This window comes from Coenobita brevimanus, chromosome 18 (assembly GCF_032717465.1).
Source record: "Coenobita brevimanus isolate Jiangsu-jjx chromosome 18, ASM3271746v2, whole genome shotgun sequence".
Taxonomy (NCBI): Eukaryota; Metazoa; Arthropoda; class Malacostraca; order Decapoda; family Coenobitidae; genus Coenobita; species Coenobita brevimanus.
In genome coordinates this window covers 7,538,949-7,563,001 of record NC_136971.1, presented here as the reverse complement: position 1 = coordinate 7,563,001, position 24,053 = coordinate 7,538,949, and the positions used below count along the sequence as shown (strand labels likewise).

The window sequence follows — 24,053 nt, the reverse complement described above, 5'->3', positions numbered from 1 at the left end:
TAACCAACTAACCGAATAACTTCACTACGAGGCATCTCTTCTGGTAAATAAAGTCTGTAGGTTGCAAGGACAAGGTGAAAAAAAAAAAAAAAAAAAAAAAAGATCGTCAGGCCTTTGCTACCTGGACTGAAATATTAAAAACGAGGCCATGGGAAGGCTGAGGGGGACGTCTTAACACATTCCGGCTTCTATGATTCACCCTTGTCTGCATAAACTGTCTGGAGTTGACCTAAAGAGGAGAGTAAGTTGTGGCTGACGTGACATGAGAGGGTTAAAACAGAGGCCTTTCCTAATGTGAATAAAATCGTCTGAAAATTCAGTAATAATACCTCATGGGGCTACATAGGATTGGATGATGAATGGATGGATAACAATAAACTCTTGGGACACAGGGGGTTTTCTATGGACCAGTAAAGCCGCGGACATAAATAACGATACACTTAATAAGTATAAGTAGGCTAATGAGACTGAGCGATGACTTTCGAAACCTACTGTAGATATGCAATCTGAGGAACCTAACATTATTTATTTATTTATTTTTTTTCAGAATACAGTGTGAGTTTACAATTGTTTATATAAATAGCAGAACTTCAATACAGGGTGGTCCTTAAACAGAGCGGCACTTGCAACTCACCTCGCGATATCCTATGTGTTGCGGGGACGGCTCAGTCTTCTGGTATGGGCGTGGAAGATGAATAAATGTTGTAGGATAGACATACAATATCACCTTGGGCAAAGGAAGAAGTGTTATATAAGGACCACCGTCTATTGCCCGAAATTTTATGGCAACACTTCAGGTCGGTAGCCGTCTGATCTGTTACCTTATGGGCTCGGGTTCTATTCCTTGTTGGGTAACCTAGGGGAAAAACAATAATGATTACCCTTTCACTGCAGGACGTATATAGCAGACTAGAGGAGGTTGCCAAGTCGCGGTGCTCTTGGGTGCCTTACACTGATGACCTTAAGGTGAATGTCTCTGCCGTGCACATCGTTGGCTGCAGCGTTGAAGAAGAGGTGAGGCAGATAGAAGGGTAGATAGGTAGACGGATAAAGGGAAGGAGAGAAAGAAGGGAGGGAAAGAGAAGAGACTGACCTTATCATGGCGACTTGAAGGTCACCTTTTTTGGAATTTATCATTATTATTATTATTGTCGTTATTACAGTATTATTATAATATTATTGTTATTATATTTGAACCTGCAGCTTCAGGCAATGGCATAGAGTAAATGGTCATCTCATTTTGTTAATAAATATCTCGACGGGAATGTCAAGGAGATAATAACAAACAATTAATATTACCCCAACCAGCCCTTGCCCTCAGCGGTGCTGAAGCTGGCGCGGAGGACGGAGCACCTGGAGATACACGTGAAGGACTCTCCCAGGCTGAGGTTGTCTCCCTTCCACCCTGCCAACACCTTGTCCTCCCTCAGCGTCACCTTCATTAATAGGTCGGTGTTTTGTGTGTGTGTGTGTGTGTGTGTGTGTGTGTGTGTGTGTGTGTGTGAAGGAGGGGGGGAAGTTTTGGTCATAGGTGTTGTCGATGGGCTACTACTACTGCTACTACTACTTTTATTATTATTATTATTATTGTTATTATTATTATTATTATTATTTATTATTATTATTATTATTCTGTTGTTATTATTATTATTATTATTATTATTATTGCCGAATGACAAAGACACAGGAAAACACACACACACACACACACACACACACACACACACACACACACACACCTATTTGTTTGTTTTTTATTATCTCGTTTCATCCGTTCATGTTTGCCATTTCCTGCTCTCTCTCTCTCTCTCTCTCTCTCTTAGTGCCGGAGCCTCGTTGTGGGGACCAGCCTAGAAAGGCCTCTGTCACTGAGTTACTGTGGGACTGCTTTGAAATTAGCCCTTTAAAGCCCCCTATAGAGCCTCAGAGGTAGCCACAGGGACCTTCCTAAAACCCTTCCCAAATTACCCTTAGAAGTACAGTCTTTAAAGTCCTGAGAAGGAAAAAAAAGTACTTCAACTCTTCCTTCCACTTCCTCGTCTCTCCGCAGCAACGTAAGCGGCATTCCTGAGGGGGTGGTGGCCGGAGCGAGGGCGGTGAGGGTGGCGGTGGAGGGGGGCACGGTGGGGGTGGTGGAGGCGAGGGCATTCTACTTCCCCACAGACGTCCACGTTAATATATCCTTCACCAACACACACATACTGACGCTTAAAATGGTGGGTATACGGTGATGTAAGTAAGAATTGATACGAAGACAGATAGACACTAGATAGGCAGATAGATAGATAAATAGGTAGATAAGTAAAGAGGATGCATAGTTGTGCAGACAGTTGTGTGGGTAGGTTGGTAGGCTGCCAGACAGATAAACAGATAGATGGATAGACGATTAAATAGATAAAGCTACTATAATTGCTAGTAAGCTTACATTTTCTTCAGTTAGTGCAGCATCTCTTCCTGATGCGCACGTTTTCTTCATAGCACTTCTTCGTGACTAGCGTTATTTTCTAACGTTTATCTATTGTTATAACTAGCATTCAAAATGGAGAGATGGCAGTTTTAGGCCAAGTTAGAGTAAAAGGAGTATAGTTAAAGTGAATATTATAGATAGCGTCGATATCAATAATTCTCCCCCCTCCCAGGCAGCGTTCGAACTACCCCCCAGCGCCTCCCTGCTGCTCTCCGGGGGTCAGGTGCTGGGGTGGGAGAGGTCAGGCTACTCCGGGGGTGGGGCGCTGGTGATGGAAGGGATGAGCATAGGAAAGCTACTGACCTCTGCCATCAATATACGTAGCCTCCACACCCTCACCATTACCAATTGCACCATGGCGCATCTCTATCACGGGGCACTGGCTTATACTACCACACGCCATGGGTAAGAGATGTTTAGTTCTGGATTTAATTTACACGCTTCCGAGATGCAGTTCATTTCTCTCTCTCTCTGTTCTCATTCTCAAACGTATGCATTATAAGTCCATAGTCGCAGCCGCCCGACCATAAAAGGCGCATACACCATGAAATTATCCTTGCAAAAACTTTGAATTTCAAGTTCAGTTTTCATCAACCATGACCAGGTGTACACACTTCCAGGTGAATAATGTATATGTGGGAGTGGGGAGGGTTGGGGGACGAAGCCTCCCCAGCTAGGTTTTTACGCCCGTTCCAGTAGGCAACTGCACAATAGTGTCTTGTCGGGAAGCTTTGGCTAAGGTAGTTCCTGTACACCCTATCAGTATCATTATGAAGCTAGTGACAATTTAGAAGTAAAATAGGTATGAAACAAAGATACTTGACAGCTGTAGGTGGAATTATACCTTTTATTGGAAATGCATGAATGATTATAGACTAAGCTGATTTTCTTGACCGAGTCTGTCATGATGTTCTGCAGCACAACTGTCCAGATACTTCGATAAAATATGAAACTCAGGTAAAGCTCTGTGCACATTAGCACGAAGAACCGTCAATTACCACGCAAAACTCGTAATGGGTCTGTTTTCTCGGAGATCCATGAATTAACATACGATCAGTTTCCTGTCGTAATTGATTGTTGTTTTCGAAGGGTCAGCAAGGATGATGAAAGAAAAATCCCATGTCTATTATCCTTCCCACGACATCTTACTTACGAGAGGCAATAGGTTTGCTTGTGCATTTCGGCCAGACACTGGCATCCAGTTAGATTTATGTAATCACGCCGTAAAATACCAGAGTAGTGAAAAGATAAGCTTTATTAATCGCATTTACCGAAAAATGTATGAACTGAATATTGTTGATAATAATTATACAGAAAGGATTTGTTCAAACTCGACCCGACGATCTGAAAACCCGAACACGATGACGCCATGAAGAAATTGACATGAAATAAATAAACAAGGCACCTGTGTACTTTCGTGCTGTTAGGCATGAACCACAACGTTTTCGAATTATTTTTGTGGTAGCATGGACGTTAATTTGAGTTGGAATAATACAAATGAAATACTTAAATGATGAATAGGCATCTTGTAAATATCCCACGCCACAGTCGAACTGTCAGACGAACACATCGGGCAGCCGCAGGACGCCGAAGGCCGCGTGGGAGGAAGGGTAATTGGTGAGTGCGGCTGCTTTTTTTCATAGTTTATCTTATTTACAGCCAGTTTCATGATTAAGTTACTGTTTTGGAATAGCGGTAAGAGTGGTGAAGGGTTGGCCCATTATGAAATCACGCTAGGAGCTGAAGATTCGATTGTATGTGACGAGAAAAGGGAAGTTTGCGTTGACTTGTTCAGTACCATGTGCGTAGCAGCGCATACGTTTGATCAGTGGACATGTTTATACATATTTATGGATCGGAAGTCACACATATTCAGGCGAGAGTATGCCAGCAGTCAAATGTAATCGTCAGTAGAACTTCTGGTAATTTTGGCCTGATTCTTTGGATTTATTTGAGATGGTCATTCTATAAAAAAGGTCCAGTAGCTGTGGTAATCCAGACAACCTGTGAAAGCCTCATTTCAGTAGGCAATATGGAAAGACCGCACCCGTTTGGTAAAGAATTACTGAGATGCTTTAGGCATTTTGAAAGATTTTTAGAAATCAACTTACGTTGCGTAGGCTAGTGGTACGGTACGTAGCATTTGAGAAGATCAAGAAGCAGGCGGTCACGTCAGTCATGCAAAGTTTTATCAGAAATTATCGACCTTCATGTAACTTTGGTTAGTTAATGATTTCGTACACAGTTCACTGCATGCCCTGCCAAATCAGAACAAGCAAACGAAGAAGTAACAGATTTTGTGGTAGAACGGTTAGGTTAGATCCAGAAAAATACAGTATACTGCACAACCTGGGGGGTGTATTGGCAACTAGTAAAAATTTACCGAACTGTTGCCACAGTAATGGCCTGTAATCGTTATAGTTCATCACAAGGCTTTAAACCAAGCATCATTACAAAGTTTTCCCGTCAACAAGGATCACTAATGCCGCTACTGTAGTATATGCTGTAATATATGTACTTGTCCTAAGTAGTTGACAATTGCAGTACCACGATACATTGCGCAGACGTATTCAGCAATATTTTTAGGTTTATGCATGTACTGTACTACAGTTAAGCAGTGTAGAGGATGTTGTGCTGGAAATACTGTTGCGACATAATATGGAGTGGTGACAATTAAGTGTTAGATACGCGGTATACTTTCTGAATTACACCCAACCTACAGACACCGAAAATAATATGTTGGTACTGATCTAAGGCAGTTCAAAACAGTTTCTCTTCTATAAGCATTCGTCGCAAATACTTTATGTAATATGTGGGGCAGGTCCAGAGAGATGTTCTGCGAGTTGCTACTGTATCTCCGTCTATTATTGCATCCACGTTAAAATGAACTAACTTAACCATGGTTAATTTAGCCTAACAACGTAACAACATAACCTAACAACTAAAGCTAACCATACCTAACCTACCTGAACTTAACCATATTTAACATAAACTAACCTATCTTAATTTTAACGTAAATGCCATAACGGACGCAGCTATAAGATAAGGACAGCCTCCTCCCCCCCACACACCTTATTCAGTACGGTAAATAAAGCACATTTGCTACGGATGTGTACAGAAGTGAACTTGCTTAAAAATTCATAAATTGTGAACATACCAATTTGTTAGTATTTCCGAAATAATACTACTTGGGCCAGCACAAACATGCCCACTGGTTTAATGTAAAATTTGCCCAGTTTTAAAGATGGAGTAATGTGAAATTATAGACGGGGGGAAATGATGCCGGACGGAAAACTCTTTACGATTTTGTGGACATGATGAATTATGAATTTAGGCATCCAGGTGTGCGATTCTGGAACATATTTTTTTGCGGGAAAGGGAAGGGAGAGTGTCGGGTCTTTCCACATGTCTCCTGTTACTTACAAAACAGTTTGTTAGTTTAGATAGGAAAATCATCTTGGATTTTTTTTTTTTTTTTGTAGGAAGATACACGAGAGCAGAGTGCAAAATCATACCGTTTCTAGTTCTTAAAAAGATAAAAAATAAAAAAATAAATAAAAATCTCTAAGTTACGACAAGTTTAGATTATTATTATTTTTTTTTTTTGTAGGAAGATACACGAGAGCAGAGTGCAAAATCATACCGTGTTTCTAGTTCTTAAAAAAATAAAAAAAATAAAAAAAAATAAAAATCTAAGTTACGACAAGGAATCGGTCGGAAATGTGCTTGAGAATCCCACACCAGACATTTAAATGCTTCCCCCGTATGCCACATACGTCTTCCTGTCAACTATTTCAGGTCGAAAGCTCCAGAAAGTTGTTTTGCATGGGAACGAACAAAAAGCAAAAATTGGTAGAAACGTAAATTGTGAGCGATTTCAACAGTTTACAGTGTACTACAGCCACGAAAACTGAGTAGGCTACCTATAAATACTGTATACAAGTATAACTGTTACCGTACTTGATTTGCATGTTATGTGGGGTTAGTTTACACCAGGTTAAGATATTTTATAAAAGTTTTAATGAAACCAGGAAAGTATTATTTTTATAAAACATGAAATTGGCTGTGAAGATGAAAGGGAACAAGCATTAGGTTTTGTCTGCCTGTTATGTATTATCCGAACAATCATTAGTCTTTGCATCTAATGTTCGTGTTTTCCAGTATGTCTTTCTAGGTTTTATATATATATATATATATATATATATACACACACACACACACATATACACGCGCGCGCGCGCGCGAATTTTAGCACGTTTTCGCCCTGAATCCTGATTTTTTATTAAATTAAGCACAATTATTTGACTGGCTTTGGTATTTCGTCGCACCGCTTACCGGCCTTGGTTGCCGGGTCTGCTTGCTGGTCAGACCGGGGTTAAGCAAACCGGGGTTAAGCAACAATAACAGCAACAGTACTATGATGCACAGACAGCCCCCTAAAATTGTCTAGTAGTAGTAAAGATAAATTATTTGGCGTCCTTGGACAAAAGTTATTAATATCGACATAGTTTGCATCAAGTAACACACAAAAAGATACTAAGGCTTGAAGTTAATAAGCATACCCTGGAGTGGGTAAGATAGTTTCGAAATATAAGGCAACGAGAATATGGCTTCTGGACAGCATGAGGAAACCATATTAGAATATACTCAGTGATTCAGAGTTAGATTATGAGCTTAGCGAACGGTGTAGCTTCATGACAACAGGCTCTTTGGATTAGTTGGTTTGCTTATGACTTTGTTAGGTCATTGTCAGTTCGGCCTGTTAGCTCAGTTGGTTAGAGCGCCGTGCTAATAACGCGGATGTCGTGGGTTCGATCCCCATACGGGCCAAAGGTGGGAACTACCAACAAGTGGTTCATTTTGATTACATAGGGATAGCCAAGCATGACGTGTGATGTTAGAAGAGCAGCATTGCTATCACCTTGTTGAAGTCGGGTGGTTGGCAGAAAAATAGGATGGAGTTTGAGAGGAGGGTTGAAATTAAGTTACTGTTAACGTTCTTTTAATTTTCCGTGTCCCAGGAACAACCCAAAAGTACACGTTATGAGAAATCAGGGACCTTATACCAGGTGGCGTAGGAGGTTTCTTGGTATCTCTTCACGAGTGATTTATTTTGCTCACAACATAATATTCTCGTATGTTATTTCGTTTAGATATTGACTGTACATCAGTGACATGAAATGTTATTAGGGTGTAATGTACACAATTAATAGCAAAGGAAGAGGCTGTAACAAATTATTCAGTCACCAATAACACGGAACTGGATTTCAGTGATGAGTTAAGGTATAACTGGTCCGTTTTCACTAAGCACTCTCATGACAGCTGGTATTTCTACCGTCTTTTTCCCCGCTCTTGTAATGGCAGGAACAGGATGATATATATTGAGTTAACGGCGCCGTGAATTGGTCGTAAGGAGGAATGGGATGTTTTCTGTTACTGCATTTTGAGAATAACAGGAATTAGCAGTCACTGTTAAAGGGCTTTGGAACTTCACCAGATATTCATTGTAGTGAGTTTCTGTGAATTCTCGCTTACTGATTTACTAATTTCTGTAATGATCGATAATCAAAACCGTATATAAAAATAGTATATACTTGAAACTCAGTTTTCATAGACTACAGACTTGGAAAAAAAAAATGTTTATAAGACATTATTGCAGTGCTCTGTACACAGTTTATTACACAAAATACCAAATGTATCATGCTTCTGTCGTTTGCCTGCTGCGTTACTCGTGGAGAGGAAGCCCTAACAATCTTTAAGGAATGGAAGCTGGTTGAGATATATATATATATATATATATATATATATATATATATATATATATATATATATATATATATTTAATCCAGATTTTCCAGAGCCGAACTTGTTTGCTGTAATTGACCCGTTGCAATGTTGATTTCAGCATATGCTCTGCAACTATTGTACCGTAAGTTAACCATAGATGCCTCTGTGTGAAGTAAGGGACAAAAATGGGATAACAATTGTTTTTTTTTTTTTTTCCTTGGATTCTGATTCCAGCGCTGGTGCCAACCCCCAGAATCATTATTAGTTCTTATTAGCTGTCGAAAGCCATGCCAGTGACTCACTAACCACGCACTGCTGGTAAACCAGGCGTGGTTCATTTAATCTTTATTTATTATTTATGTATTGTCCGACTGTGATTATCTGGTCTGCAGAAGGCAGGTCTGATGTGTCGCTTAGGTAGGTAGGGAAGATCTAATGAACCTTTCCGCAGCTTTCTGCACAAGATTGTATACGTGGCATTGTTTCACGTAAGCTATTGCTAGGCCAGTGTCTTGTAGGTACTTTATGCCAGACAGCCATGCAAGTGAACAGCAGGAAACTTCTCCATATGGGAACTTCAGAATCCATTATGACCTGTTCAACTTTTGTCAGGTGCAAGTAGCAGCTTGATAGCCTGAAACACTTCCATAATCTTATCGACGATGTGCACTCAGTATTGCAAAGGCCTCTGACACCCATTTAACAACGCCTTGAGACTTTATGAACAGGTGAACCGGGAGTTGATATAATGGTTGTCACACTAATTTCAGAGCCCATCAGTTTATCACTGTCTCGTAGAACTCGGCAGGTAAAATTACTAATTGGTGGCCATGACTATGGGGCGTGCTATATTCATTGCTTATTTTGATGTCTTTCGATAAAGTCAGGGTGCTGTGACAAATAAGGCGATAGGGGCGGGGGAGGGGAATCAAAACATAGTATGAGTTAGCAGTTTGAACTGAATTGCCTTTCAGTGAAATATACTTGTGACGTAACGTGTTGGTGACGGAAATGGATATGGTGGCAAATCGGGCTGGTGACGAAACTGGCTTTTGGTTACGAATCCGGCTGGTAACGAAATGGGTGTACCCTGGAAGATCCAGCTGATGAACACACGAAAGAGATTAAATAGGAGGAGAATGTGGAGACTGGATGTGAGGAGTGCATGTTTAGACAAGGATAACTGGAGGATCTTGTGCCATGTGGCCACTCTGGAGGGAGCTCCTGGGTGGAACGATGCATCAGAGCAAAAAGAAAAGTAATAGTTAAAAAAAAAAAAAAATAGGCTACATCTATAATTATGACCCTTATATTTAGCTTGAGATTCCTGACCATGTCAGTAGTGGCTACTCAAAAAAAAAAAAAAAAAAAAAAAAACTAACATATCGTCTTCATTTATTTTCTGTTCAAATACGACATTGTCCATATATATATATATATATATATATATACACGCACACTATATTGCTTAAATAATGATTTCAGTGTCATACAGGTACTAGATTGATCAGCACAGGAAATCTACTTTTGTGAATAATAGTATAACGTAGCACACCGTATGTATTCACATATTTTCGTGTTAGTGATGCATAGCATACTGTAATGAGTTCACGGCCAGGCACTGGGGGGAACAAAACCCCCCATTGACCCCCACTAAAAGTTTAGGGGGGCAAATTCCCTCACCTCCACTTCCGGCGCCCTTGTAGATGCGGCCATTATTAGCTCTTTCAGAACACTGTATCTTTCCATAATCCAGTAAAATTGAATGGAGATAGCAAGAATAAAGTTAAAAATGTGTCGTCAGATTGAAGGGGTTTATTGTCGACCAGCACCGCTACGGATGCTTGACGGGACGGCAGCCTATTATTTGTACTTCTTTATTTGTTTATTTACTTTTATTTACATATAAAAATGCACACTCGCTTTTCCGTCCGTGTTTTAGTTCGAAAGCAGGATGATTTTTCAGGCTTCCATTTTATCCAGATATTCGCGTCATTTGGGGATTTCCATTCAACAATATGCCTTACACAACACATGGGAAATATTTGGCTAGTATTATAAATGTCCGTATGGGCTGGGATAAAGCAACTTTCAGTATCTGTTGGGCGGCTACTTTCATTTAACCCTTTCACTCCAGTGGTGCTGAAGAGGGATAGTTTCCTGTGGTGGCACTGGTTATATAAGTGTCCCTCACCTCCTCCCTATCTTTCTGAAAGGAAGATGGATTTTAACAAATAGAAGTGATTGTCTGTACCCGTATAACTGACGAATAGTAAATATTGCACAGTTGCCCTATGTAGTATAGGTTATTGTCAGTAGCTCCTCAGGTGATTTTAAGCTTCCATTATATGGTATGTGGGGATCCCTCCGTCTTCATTTGATGAGCTTCCTTTAGGTGGCTGTACTGAGTGACAAGCCAGATTTTTCCTGTAACTCGGGAAACCACATTAGATTGGGCCGGGTAGTCTGGTGAGCTAAGGCGTCCAAGTCAGACGGGACCCAATAGTCTGTCTGAGGAATGGTTGTGGTTTACTGATCAAGTACGGTAATGCCACTGAAGGGCAGGCGGAACTGGACACCCTTGCCTTAAATGTTGGATTAAGTAGATTAACTCCGGGCCTCAGCGTTCCTGCAAAAGTGGCCTAGATGGCAGAAAGCTAGGTACTTCGTGTTCTCCTCTGTGGGCATCTTGGTAATCAAAATGAACCCCTGTCGGTAGTTTCCACCTGTGGCCCGTATTCGTGTTCTCCTCTGTGGGCATCTTGGTAATCAAAATGAACCCCTGTCGGTAGTTCCCACCTGTGGCCCGTATGGGGATCGAACCCACGACATCCGCGTTATTAGCACGGCGCTCTAACCAACTGAGCTAACAGGCCAGCATTTCTTACGGTTTTACCTTCTTTTCTTTGACTTAACCCTCATGGTCGCCTCCAGCGTTTTTGTTCCTGCAAAAAACAGACGATTTTATGCAGCTAAGTGTTAGTTACCATTAACCCTGTCATTGCCAGGACAATTCTGATATTCTTTTCCAGCTAATGCTAGACGGCTTTGCCCAGCCATGTGAACAGTAGGACACTGAGTGTTTTTTCCTGTTTGTCGGAATTTATTTAGCAAAGGAGGGCTCCCTGTATAAATATATAATTTCAGCCAATAATCGGATGCGATAAGTGTTTCTACATTCTGTGGCGGATTTGGGAGCACGCCATTCTCCTTGACGTTTCCGTTTCAGATGCTTCATTTCGTACAGTATTTAGCAAGTAAGGGTGGGGGGCGGAGGGAGAGATTCTCCGCCTCTATAGCTCCATATGTACACGTTATGACGAGTTAACCTAATCCAACCTAACCTAAACTAATCTAATGCGACAAACGTTGATGCGATAGTGAACGGTGGCAGTCGCTGTAGAATCCCCACCACATACTTGCCAAAAAAGTAAAGCAAGTACGAGATTAAGATTCCCCTCACTCCCCCAGTAGTTCGGTCAGACACGGTCGAAAAATACATTATAAATCGTTGGTAGATGAGGAGGAAAACTTCATATATAACGAAAATCTCCTAACGAAAACAAACAAACAAAAGAGAGAGAGCAGCAGTATCATAGAATTAGCTATATTCGTGAGTTGGTTTAAAAAGAGGGGTATAATTGTGTTAATAACGTGGATGTCTTGGGGTTCAGTCGTCACACAAGCCACAAATGAGGCATGTCGGTGGATGGAGGTTAAGTTTGGTTACCTGTAGGATGTCTAATCTTTCGTTTTCATCTGACGGAACGAGGCCACTCCCGTGACAGAAGTTCCTCGTTGTGGCTACATGAATTTTGTTGAACTTAGTTATGAGGTAGGAATGAGTCTCCTTGATTGCTGGTTTGAAGGATCCTCAAACTTGACTATATTCAGCCATCAACCAAGCTGAAAGGGGGTTTAGTAACGCAGGTTAAAGGTACTGTAGTAAGAACGACATCGAGGGAAGTAACATTCATAGGTGGAAGAACCACATGAAGAAAACTGTTCGTTGCAGAGGTATGACAACTTTTGCCCGACTTGGTCTTCTAAATTTGAAGTATGTGTATAATGCGGGACCCTCTCGGAACAAAGATGTCCGTCAGTCACTCTGACGTTTTTCGGATGATAGGCTAGTGAAGTTAAAAGGTCCTGAAGCTCCTGCACCTATACTCCATTTCACCGAGTCTGGCACCATCAGTGATGTCCTCAACACCTATAACGTTGATAAAGGTCCTCAGAACTGGATATACCTTTCTATATTGCCTTTATATATTGGTTCTCAAGATAAAACATAGAGGTTTACCTAGTGCTGAGGATTTACATCAACACTGCATGCGTTGAGGACATCACCGATGGTGCCAAACTTGATGAAATAGAGTATAGTACAGCATCTTGTTTTAACTTACGACCAAAATGAACTTCCTGTCGGAAGTTCCCACCTGTGGCCCGTATGGGGATCGAACCCACGACATCCGCGTTATTAGCACGGCGCTCTAACCAACTGAGCTAACAGGCCAATGAAATCTTATGGATTCCCGATTTTCCTTTAAGGTTTCGATTGACCTTTTCGCGTGTCCAGTACCTTTTAATTATTACTTAAATTTATTGTAGTAGTTAGATGTAGACATCATTGACTACGGTACTTCATTTCGGAACATCTTCCTTAAATAAGATCATCTTGAGGTTACCCAGCTAAACTAGCGAAGACGTCGTCGTATTGAAGGGGTGAATTCTTGGAGGTCGGGTCGCTTGTCCCAGCTGAACATAATCGTCTTGAGGTAACGTCTTTGAGTGTACCAGCCGTCTTTAAGGGGCTAACTCCCGTACGAGTTTTAAAAATAATTTATGCTCAAAATACCGCCACACGCTGATAGTAGGCCTTCTGGTTGCCAGGCTACTCTGTGAACATGGGAAATTGGATTAAGGATGACTTGAATTATAATTTTGCGATACTCATTTATCATAGGTTGGTTTTGATAATATGGGCACCGAGTTCGTTTCTGCGGTAAGGAAGGGGAATAAGAGTTTTCACCTTCACCTATTGTGTGCTAGGCTAATGCAGAGTTGACTGGTTGTCATTTTATTTGGTGTCAGCATTCTTAGTAATGAATATGGAAAGACCATCACTCTTCTAATATTCTTAATAATAGAAAACATATCAGACTAAAGTTGTGTAAACAATCTTAGAAAACGGATGCGCTTGGGATTTCAGCGGTAGCGTGGCCGAGCGGTCTAAGGCGCTGGTTTAAGGCACCAGTCTCTTCGGAGGCGTGGGTTCGAATCCCACCGCTGCCAGTAGCTTTTATAAACTAGGCTGTGAGAAGATTTTGCACATACTATTGTGTGGGTAAATGCTTACGATGAGAGGTGGTGGAATTTGTGCAGTTTTTAAATTAAAGTATAATTTGTTCATAATTCTTTTTAGCACAGTGTTTGAAGTCCTTTCACGTGACTTCAGAAATGGACTCCCGTGGGAGATGTACGCCGATGATTTGGTGTTGATTGCTGAGAATGAAAAGGAGGCCAGGGAAGGTTTTAGGAAGTGGAGAGATGGTATGGGGCACAAGGTCTTGAGAGTAAATGCAGATAAGCAAAGGTGATGGTATCCAAGGTTGGTGGCGGTACTGTCAGAGAAGAGGGAGAGTGGCCATGTGTAGTTTGCCATAAGGCGTGGGAAGCAATTCCATTTTGTGCAGTGTTTGTGACAAGTGCGTGCGTAAGAGATGTAGTGGTTTGAGAGGTAGACTGCAAGATAATGCTGATTTCATATGTGGGATCTGTCGGGGAGAGCATGTGGAGACTCAGGTGTGAAAGGATTGATCTTGCTGGTGAGTCTCTCGAGTGTGTGGAAGAGTTTTGTTACTTGGGATACCATCTTTTGTGTTGGAGGTGGGGCTGGAGCCAGCTTTGTGGCTAGATTGAGGAATGGTTGGAGGAAGTTCAGGGAGCTGTTGCCTCTTCTGACATTGAGAGGGCTCTCCCTCCATGCTAAGTTATCTCTTCATCTAGTTTGTGTTATGAATGTAATGCTGTATCGTAGTGAGACCTGGTCAGTAAAGGAAGAAGATATTCGTTGGTTCACACATACAGAAATGAGAATGATTAGGTGGATGTGTAATGCGTTCTTGAATACGAGGCATGGGGGGCTAGATTTACGATGGAAGAGTTAAGAAGGAGGATGGGACTGGATCGAATTGGTGTTCTGATGAAGAGAGGTAGATTGAGGTGGTTTGGGCATGTGGAGAGGGTGGGGGATAACAATCGAGCGCAGAAAATGAGAAGTGTTAACGATGGGGGTAGGGTTGCGAGAGACTGACCGAAAAAGACCTGGGACGAGGCCGTAGAATGTGACCTCAGGGAGAAGGAACTGAATAGGGAGGCCACCAGAGATCGAGCAGCATGGGGAGCCGCCATTATATGACCAAGGCAGACGCATGCGAGCATGTTGGAACCTTTATAAATGAAACGAAACGATTTTTAGGAAACACTGGAAACGACACGGTAATGGTTCGGTATAATTTGATGGTCATACTTGCATTGGGCGTTGGTGTGTCACCTTTCATTCTGCTTCTACAACTAGTACAGTATCATGTTCTCATGCCATTTGATAAGTGTTGAAAGGGAAGTGTAATACTACATTAATTCATTTTCGGAATTGAAAAGCAAGGCATTCTTTGTAGAAACTTAGGACTTGAGCTTCTGAAGAAGTACGTGGTGGGGGTGTAGCTCAGTGGTAGAGCATTCGACTGCAGATCGAGAGGTCCCCGGTTCAATCCCGGGCGCCCCCTAGTGTAGATTTTACCCTATTTCTTGGTTTTGGTCTTACAAAGGTGGAAAAAAAGGTAGGTAGCCAAGGCTGCGATGGCCGGGAATCGAACCCGGGTCAACTGCTTGGAAGGCAGCTATGCTCACCACTATACCACCATCGCTTAGTAGCATTGATTAGTAATGCGGTTAGTAAGGCGAACAGCTTTATCTTTCTTAAACTTCAGAAGACAGGTGTTATTAGTAGGGTAGGACGGTGTAGTCTATAGTGGGATGAAGTTAAGGAGTACAAAGGAAAGGAAACAGCAGCAGTCCCTCGCAGATGTTTGGTACATTGTTCCAGATAAGCAGCTGGAGATCAGTAGCCTCACATATTTGACATTGGTATGGAGCTGTGTCAAGAGTGGGAAGAGGTTGGATTTATCTTGGGATACGTAGCTATGGAGGTATATAACCCTACACAATAGTCACTGGTGGTAAAGAAGGAGGATTTGGTAGAAACAGTGACCATCATTTGCTTATTTACGTGTAAATAAGCCTGGAACTGCAGACTTTTGTATCAGTTATGTTTAACGCTTGAAACAGTTACGATGTCGCGTGGTAGTGGTGAGTGGAGAATAGTCACTGAGGCTAAGAGTTATAGTAACTACCATGAAAACTTTTTTTTTTTTTTTCCATTATGCTTACTTGACAAATCTTCCATAAAGCCATTTCATTTATCTTTATGCTGAAGAAGTTAGCATCAGAGAGTGTTTCAGGATTATTCGTACACTTTCAGAAGAAGCAGGCGTATATTTCTGTAGTTACTGTAGGTATCTGAGATTACCTACGCCTTTAAAGTGAGAAGTGTAGTTTGGAATGAAGTGTTTGTGACATTTTGAAATGAGGATGTATTATCGTTTGTCAACCACACACACACACACACACCCCAGGTACGTGTTAGGCTGTAAACAAAGCTGGGTGCTTTCCTCTAAGTGAAGGATACCGGATGTTTAGTACAGCATACCAAGCCCATAAAAAGGTATCCAAGCTCTGCCGTGACCAGGATTCGAACCTGGGTTATTGCGGCCACAACGCAATGTACTAACCACTATACGATCACGGCCACTGGCTTGGTTGAGTTAGGCCGGTCCGCGGGCCTGGAAAAAGCTGTTGGGGGGGAGGCACCTGGACTCAAATTTCCCCACTTTAAACGATGTGGCTTTCCCATACAGAATAAATAGGTTCGAATAGACAAGGATAAGTTAGATTAGGTTTCTGGTACTGGTAAACTAAGTAAGACCGAAAAATTGTTGGGGAAAGCGCTTGGTTTGAGTTGATGTCGATGTAAAGATATTGTGGGATTAAAAGGAACGAGAACTTCAATGATGGCAGTGGGAAGTGGCCGTGATCGTATAGTGGTTAGTACATTGCGTTGTGGCCGCAATAACCCAGGTTCGAATCCTGGTCACGGCAAGAATTCCACTCCTTTTTTTCCAAGGTCCTAAGAATCTGCCGTGCTGAAGCGAAACCTAAGTCGAATGAGGTAGTAACCTAGAAGTGGGAATTAGATTTTGCTTCAGCTCACACTTGTTTTGTCTTTAAGAAACCCACTGCAGCCTCAAAATTAACCCTTTCAGTTCGGTGACTTGTTTTGTTTTTAATGCTGATAATTCCAGTTTCATTCATTTCAGGAGAAACTTCAGACTTGAAAGGTTACCTGTACCATCATTAACCCCTCCTTTCATCCACCTCACACGCACTCCTTGTCCTTTCATCCACCTCACACACACTCTTTGTCCTTTCATCCACCTCACATACACTCCTTGTCAGCGTCACATTCTCCATTCTGTCCCCATGACCTGAGTATTCCGAACACCCCAACTTATCACATCAACGCCGAAACTCTCCCAGACTTCATCAGTTGTCTCTTGCCACCACGTACTGTAACTCCACATGCTCCATTCAAATAACTCAAATCTACTCTCATTTCAACTCCATGTATGACTTACTTATGTTAGTGTGGGGTTCACAATACTGTCATGCAACGACTTTTATAATTCCATGCTCACCGACTTATGCGTCAGCCTCCTGGGTGAACGTACAGCTGCATCCTTTCCCTGTTGTACACTTTCTCACATATCACCCTCTAAAACTTACGTCTTTGCTCATCACGCTACTTACTTTAGGTACATGACGGTGTTCACGTTCTGCATTTCCAGACAGTTCAGTCTCACAACGCACTCCGTGAGTTCTTGCTTCTCAAAAATCATAGCTTTACTCTTACATTCACTTGCAAATTTCGTTTCATACATGCACTTCAAAACGCATTCACCAGTCCTTGCACCTCTCACTCATCTTCACCTCAGCAGAACAGTATCATTAGCAAACAACAGTACAAGTAATTTTCACAATCTGCCCTCATTAAGGACACTTCGACATCTACTGCCGTACCTCTTATTTCTTTTTATAAAGCCATCTATAAACACTGACATATATACTGGACAGTCACGGAGACATGAGGCATATCTTTAACAATCTAGTGTTAAAATATAAGAACTTGCTCAATACAGCTCCCAAGCTCAATGTCGCCCGAACCTCATACGTACTCTTGTACAACAGCATCCATCGGTTTTCCATCTCATATTCATATAACTACCCGATTCCTTGTCTGTCGACTCATGTGCATTTTCCAAAACCATGAAGGCAGCATGCAAGGCCTACCTTTTTTAAAGATTTTTCTGCTACACATCTCCGTCAGCAATTTGATTTATGCCTCCCTTGCCTAAAACTCCCCGTCCCTCTCATACCATATCTTCGGTTCTCTCTCACTCTTTCCGTAACTGTCCTGCAGTATCTCTTCTCAGCTACAATGAGAAGACAATTTACTCTTGTGATTGCCACACATTCTTCTCTTCCCTTTCCTCGTCATTTCTAATGACAGTATACTGTAGCTAAAGTTTGTGATTTGGGAATGATCTTAGCCTCTACAAGACGATGACATCTTGGATTCTTAATGTCACCAAACGAATTGTTGGAGCGAGTGAACACTGTCAGACGTGTAGCAGGGACTGTAGGGCATGGCAGAACATAACACCAAAGCTGTGTTATCTGGGAAGTTAGAGCAACAACGGATCAACTTACGTCATTGGAAAGCTTATGGGAAATGTTAGGTGCACTTACCGCAAGTGGATTCTCTATAAGAAAAAAAAAAAAGCCACTTTGTTTTTAAAAAACGGGAGATTAAGTACCATTTTTTAAACAGACCTACTCACATCGCTTTACAGCGTATGGAAAAGTAATGTGCTACTTACGTGGCTTTTCTCAATTCGCCACCCTAAAGCAGAAAAAAGGAGCTAAATTGAACACCAGAAATGAGACATTTTGAAAACTGAACTTCAGTGGACCTGAAGACGTCGTTAGAAAGCTTCTTGTTTGAATAGTTGAAGGTGTTACATGAGTGGCTTTTCTCAGCAACCTTAGTTCCTAAATATCAGGCAAGTGGGATGACACACTTCTCTTGGCTAAAATTAAATTGTGTAATAAATGTGGACGCGCATAATATTAGGGGAGATCTTTTTTTTAGAGGAGGAGATAAGAAGTGTTCACTAACTGGATCGCCACTTAGGTCTCCCTTAACCCCGTCAGTCCTATGACATATTCTCGCTGCCCTGAGACCGTTTTGTTCAGCTTAGGAGAGACCAAAGTGGAGAGGTTAAATACACCCTTCATGAACCTCTCCCAAAGTTGAAAAAACATTGTCTGATGGTAACTTGAATAGAATGAAAGATACGTCGTCGGTATCAAGGGGTTAAGATGAATAAAGTCGCCTGTTGGTAGAGAGGGTGAGGGAATGGTGTCGTCATAAACAAGGGATTAAATTCATCACTCTGTATAGGTACCTTAAAATATGAACAGTGAACCCATTTCCTCCTGGGGTCGTGTTCTTGTGGGCTTAAGAGGCTGTCCTAGCACCCCTTCCGTGGCGATTTATTTTGAAGATTTGCTGGAGAGACTGTCCTAGCACCTTTTCCTTTGGCAATCTGTTTTGAGGATTTGCTGAAGAGACTTTTTTTGAAGATTTGCTGAAGAGACTCTCCTAGCACCTCTTTCTTAGCGATTTATTTTGAAAATGTGCCGAATGGCTGTCCTAGCACCTCTCTCGGCGATTGATTTTAGAAATTTGCTTAAGAGGCTCTTCAAGCACCTGTCTTGGCGATTTATTTTACGGGTTACGCCTTAGAATTACCGCCTTTCAATTCGTAATGCTTTGGTAAGTGAGGGGAGATTGTAACGCTCTATATCCCTATCATCGCCATAAATTATTCAAAATATTGGTCCTGACCTGGTTTTCCCGGCGGCGGACACTTAAGACGGTTAGGTAGTGTCATTTCAGGTGTCCCCACGATCATGCACCCAGTCTAGTCTCATGCGCTCAGACACAGTGGACTCAGTAGGCTCATGTGGGCACCGTGTAGTTAATGGCGTATCATTGCATGATGTTGTGCTGTTTGCGTTAACAGCATTCATATTCCGGAGGTCTTGTGTGTCGGTGTGGGGGATTAATTTAACAAAAGAAAAGAAAAAAGTTATACGTCGGTATTAGGGATTAGTTTAGCAAAAAAAAAAAAAAAAAAAAAAAAAAAATTGTGATAATATATGTTTAAAAAATGGATGAAAATAAAATGTCGGAAAATGAAATAAAATTACAAAAAGCAACTATTGTATATTCTCAGACTATGCATCACATACCTGACTGTCTTCTGCTATAAACAAAAGTCGTATATCCACCAGTGTGCCAGAACTCTTCAAATCCTACCTCCCCAGTCCTCCAACCTTCATTTTCAATTACTTTGTTCATAGTATTCTTCTGCCTTCAGTCAGTCAGCTGAGGGCAGACACCATGAGGTGCTGAGCCACGGTTCTCATCTCCTCATAGGTGTGAGTCTGTTGCGGTTTACTTACCCCACCCTCCTGAAACACTGGGCCATTATATCATCCAGCTTACTATAGTTAGTTTGTTTTCATCTGATGGAATTAGGTCACTCCAACAACGTGAATACTAAGCCGTTGTTGCATGAAATGCTGTGAGCTTCATAGTTATGAGGTGCGAATAAGTCTCCTTGGTTACTAGTCAAAGCAGCCATCCAGACTGACCACACCTGGCCATTAGCCGAACTGACAAGGGAGCTAGGGGTCTTTGTCAAGGTAAGGTGTACGCACAACGTTATACAGGTGTTGTTCTATAGATATTAGTTAACCTTCAATAACCCGTTCACTGACTAGGAAAGGCCTTGTATACTGTGAGGAAAAATCGTCTGTCGGTAGCAAGAGTGAACCGTTATTGAAGTTATGGGGCCGAAGAGGTTAATGAGGTAGAAGATATGCACATTTAAGCTTCAAGTCCTTATATATAGGGTCGTTATCTAGGGCGGTGTTTTCTGTCAGTGTCAGGACGAGGTGGCCGAGTGGTTAAGGCGTTGGACTGCTAATCCAATAGGGTCTCCCTGCGTGGGTTCGAATCCCATCCTCGTCGCATGGTGTTTTTTACATTTTGTGTGTTATTGTATGTACAGGTATACAGTACAGTATATAAATTTTTGTGTGGGGGGAGGGAGGTATGGGTGTGTTCTGTAATACTTATTCGGTGTCGAACTTTTCACTTTATTCTCGCTATCTGCAGACGGTCCTAAGTGGAATGAAATCGTCTGAAGGTGGCAAGATTATATTAAACAATGCATCATCGACGTGAATTAATTCCTTTAGTACAATGACTTATTGTTTATCCTTATTTAGTAATTATTGGCTCTATGGGTAGGGTAAAGAGTGGCTAGACGAAGTTCAGGGAGCTGTTTCCCCTCCTGACATTGAGAAGGCTCTCCCACTGTGCTGAGTGATCTTGATATGCGGCATGTGTTAGGAGTGTAATGCTGTATGGTAGTGAGACCTGGAGAGTGAGGGAAGGGGATACTCATAGGCTCAGACGTACAAAAAAAAAATGACTGATTAGATGGATGTGCAGAGCGTCCTTGGATGCGAGGCATGGGGGAACTAGGATTACGACGAGTTGAGGAGACGGATGGGACTAGAATATATCGATGTTGTGCTGAGGAGGGGCGGATTGAGATGGTTTGGTTATGTGGTGAGGGTGGAAGATAACAGTTGGGTGAGGTAGGAGAGAGATGCTAATGTCAGGGGTAGGGCTGCGTGAGGCAGACCGAAAAATAACTGGAACGAGGTCATAGAATGTGACCTCGGGGATAAGGCACTGAATAGGGAACCTGCCAGAGATCGTGCAGCGTGGAGAGCCGCCATCAGGTGACCAAGGCCGACGTATCCACGCAAGATAGTGAAAAAGAAATAGAACCACATGAAGGGAGAAACTGGTAAAGACGGGATTATAGCGAGCTGGTGTGGGAGTGGCAGAGGGAGTAGAAAGTGAAGTAAATGATGCAGGGTAGACATTAGGAGTAGGAAGTGAAGTAAATGATGCAGGGTAGACACTGGGAGTAGGAAGTGAAGTAAATGATGCAGGGTAGACATTGGGAGTAGGAATTGAAGTAAGTGATGCAGGGTAGACATTGAAAACACTAACAAGACCTTATCCGCTACACACGAGAAATCGCTTGGTGGGATGGAAGGAGAGCGTTGTATAATATGGATCGCCCTGTATGCTGATCTCACCTTTTCAACTCGTTCCCATTGTCAACTTAGGGTGACGTAGAAGTGCTTTTGGCGAACCGTGCGTCACGTGAGAGGTTAATTGTGGCTGCTCTTCACGTGAGCCTCTTGAAACGGGTGACATTAATTTTTTGTTACCTTCAGATGTTTGTTTATTTTATTTATTTATGTATTTTTAGCTGAGGGGGGGAAATAGGGAGGCGTCTTAACCTGTTATATGCTGGTGATCTCTCGGGACTTTTTATAAAATCGTCTTGGGATAGCAAGGATGCGATCACACACACACACACACACACACACACACACACACACACACCGTACTGCAGGGGTTGAGACATTCAGAGGCCCGGTATACTCACCAAGGCACTTCATTTTATATACCGTCAGACGATTTTATTTTGCTCAGGAAGACCCTCTCATGAAGGTGTTAGAAGTAGTTGATCTCTGTTAGACCCCTGAGTTAGATGACGTATTTTCGATGGCGTTCTGATCGTCTAATTTTGTTTTTATTTAGAATAAGAAACGTTTTGAATGGAAGAGATGAAGAAATTATGATAATGAGGAAAATGTAAAATTAATGTAATGAGAGAGGGGGGGGGTGCAGGTCTTATTATAATTAACCTGTCGCTGCGATTCTTGACTTGTGTTTTAATTGGCTGTCGCCTTATAAATTTATTAACCTGAGAAAAACCCCTCACTGATAACGAGTTGAAATCAGTGTGGACTTCTTTCACTGCCGTGGTAGAACTTCATCATCGTTAGGCTATCAGCTTGAGGGTTTTCACTGTAGGACGAATTAAAGCATCTCTCATCTCCCCACCCCGACATAATTCCTACAACCTAAGGAACTCTACACTGACCTGTTGGCTTCTGCCCTGTCCCGTCCAGTCCAGGCAAATTCCAGGCAAATTTGAGAGTTTCACCTCACTCTTGTTCTCGTCTGCTTCATCCTCTCACTCCTGGCACATGATAGCTGTCCGTCTGTCATCTCGTACGCTGGGCGTTACTTGCCCAAGTCAGCCTCCGTTCATAAGAGTTACTTTTGAAAACCTCTGACGATTTTATACACCTGAGAAACTCGATGCAGCAAAAAGGGCCTAATTTTGGTTTCCGGACGGCATTCATTTTGCAGTTACTTTATGTAGCTGATTCTAAATTATTTGTTTGTCCTAACTCCTGTGGGGTACATTCAGGTTACGAGAGACTGCTCGGAGTAAAGGGATATAATCTTCATTAACCCATTCTACACACGGACGTACTCAGTATTGTATAATGGATAGTGATAGATTAGTAGACATCTTTGCTTTCCCACCCGTATTGTTATCTCCGCCAACGAAGTTGGAGGAGGTTATGTATTCCCCTATATTTGTCTTTTTGTCTGTCCACACGATATCTCCAAAAGTTCTCAATTAATTTCAGTGAAATTTTGTGGAAGGGTGGGCCATGGGCCATGGAAGATTTGATTAAATTTTGTGGGCGGATCCGGATCCCACCGCACTATGTCTCCAAAAGTTCTCGATGAATTTCCGTGAAATTTTGTGGAAGGGCGGACCATGGGCCAAGAATCAACAGCGTAAATTTTGGTGCGGATCCGGATCATATGTATCTCGCACAATATCTCCAAAAGTTCTCAATGAATTTAATAAAATTTTTAGGAAGAGTGGGCCATGGGTCAAGGAACAGTTGATTAAATTTGGGGGAGGATCCGGATCCTGTGTATTCCACACAATATCCACGGAACCGGATCTTTTTTAATGACAGTGGCATTGGCTGAGGTATGCTCTGTGTAAGTGCTTTCTAGGTGTAGCTGTATCATTCCTTTAGATAGGAGCCGCTGATGGGCTAACCGACCAACTGACGTTATCGCTTTTGCTGATTATTTTTTAGTCATTAACATGGTAGAAAGATAGGTGATGTATGGCTGGTACTTACCGAATTGTGGGTCAATATTCGCAGGTTGCATAACGACGGAGGGGTGTAAGTGTAGCCTAGATAGCTCAGTTGGGAGAGCGTTAGACTGAAGATCTAAAGGTCCCCGGTTCGATCCCGGGTCTGGGCAGTGTCATTTTTGTTCTTATTCGGCCCAGGATGTCTTTTTGTACATGTACTACCACCAGACATGTACTCTGGGAAATGTTTATCGATCTGGTGATGTTAGAGGTAGCCCTCAATTACCCCTTCACTGTGAGAAGCCTCCCTTTTTCGTCTTCCAGCAGCAAGGGTGCGAAAGATATCCCGCACTTGACTAAATAGGTTAATTCTTTCACTGTGACGAGCGACCTTTGTAATTATTTATTCGTCCCCTGATGATTACCTTGGGTCAGGAAATCCCACAACAGCGTATTAAAGATGACATAAACACGGGCTTTTCACT

The 24,053-nt window shown here is 42.1% G+C and overlaps 1 protein-coding gene and 10 non-coding genes across 11 annotated transcripts in view; 7 read left to right on the top strand and 4 right to left on the bottom strand.

Annotated features, from left to right (window-relative positions):
- Positions 1-24,053, top strand: part of LOC145391351 (uncharacterized) — a 60,080-nt gene that overhangs the window by 8,223 nt on the left and 27,804 nt on the right. Inside the window, exons 3-6 of the mRNA XM_080265949.1 lie at positions 895-1,014; positions 1,309-1,448; positions 2,051-2,220; positions 2,644-2,872. Of these exons, the coding sequence (XP_080122075.1) occupies positions 895-1,014; positions 1,309-1,448; positions 2,051-2,220; positions 2,644-2,872 (659 nt within the window). The remainder of the gene's footprint in view (positions 1-894; positions 1,015-1,308; positions 1,449-2,050; positions 2,221-2,643; positions 2,873-24,053) is intronic.
- TRNAI-AAU (transfer RNA isoleucine (anticodon AAU)) lies at positions 7,224-7,297 on the top strand. The gene has a single exon. It is a non-coding gene; the product is annotated as a tRNA-Ile (tRNA).
- TRNAI-AAU (transfer RNA isoleucine (anticodon AAU)) lies at positions 11,057-11,130 on the bottom strand. The gene has a single exon. It is a non-coding gene; the product is annotated as a tRNA-Ile (tRNA).
- TRNAI-AAU (transfer RNA isoleucine (anticodon AAU)) lies at positions 12,697-12,770 on the bottom strand. Its single transcript has one exon. It is a non-coding gene; the product is annotated as a tRNA-Ile (tRNA).
- On the top strand, positions 13,468-13,549 carry TRNAL-AAG (transfer RNA leucine (anticodon AAG)). The gene has a single exon. It is a non-coding gene; the product is annotated as a tRNA-Leu (tRNA).
- On the top strand, positions 14,971-15,042 carry TRNAC-GCA (transfer RNA cysteine (anticodon GCA)). Its single transcript has one exon. It is a non-coding gene; the product is annotated as a tRNA-Cys (tRNA).
- Positions 15,112-15,183, bottom strand: TRNAG-UCC (transfer RNA glycine (anticodon UCC)). Its single transcript has one exon. It is a non-coding gene; the product is annotated as a tRNA-Gly (tRNA).
- Positions 16,053-16,124, bottom strand: TRNAH-GUG (transfer RNA histidin (anticodon GUG)). Its single transcript has one exon. It is a non-coding gene; the product is annotated as a tRNA-His (tRNA).
- On the top strand, positions 16,403-16,474 carry TRNAH-GUG (transfer RNA histidin (anticodon GUG)). Its single transcript has one exon. It is a non-coding gene; the product is annotated as a tRNA-His (tRNA).
- On the top strand, positions 20,453-20,534 carry TRNAS-GCU (transfer RNA serine (anticodon GCU)). The gene has a single exon. It is a non-coding gene; the product is annotated as a tRNA-Ser (tRNA).
- TRNAF-GAA (transfer RNA phenylalanine (anticodon GAA)) lies at positions 23,666-23,738 on the top strand. Its single transcript has one exon. It is a non-coding gene; the product is annotated as a tRNA-Phe (tRNA).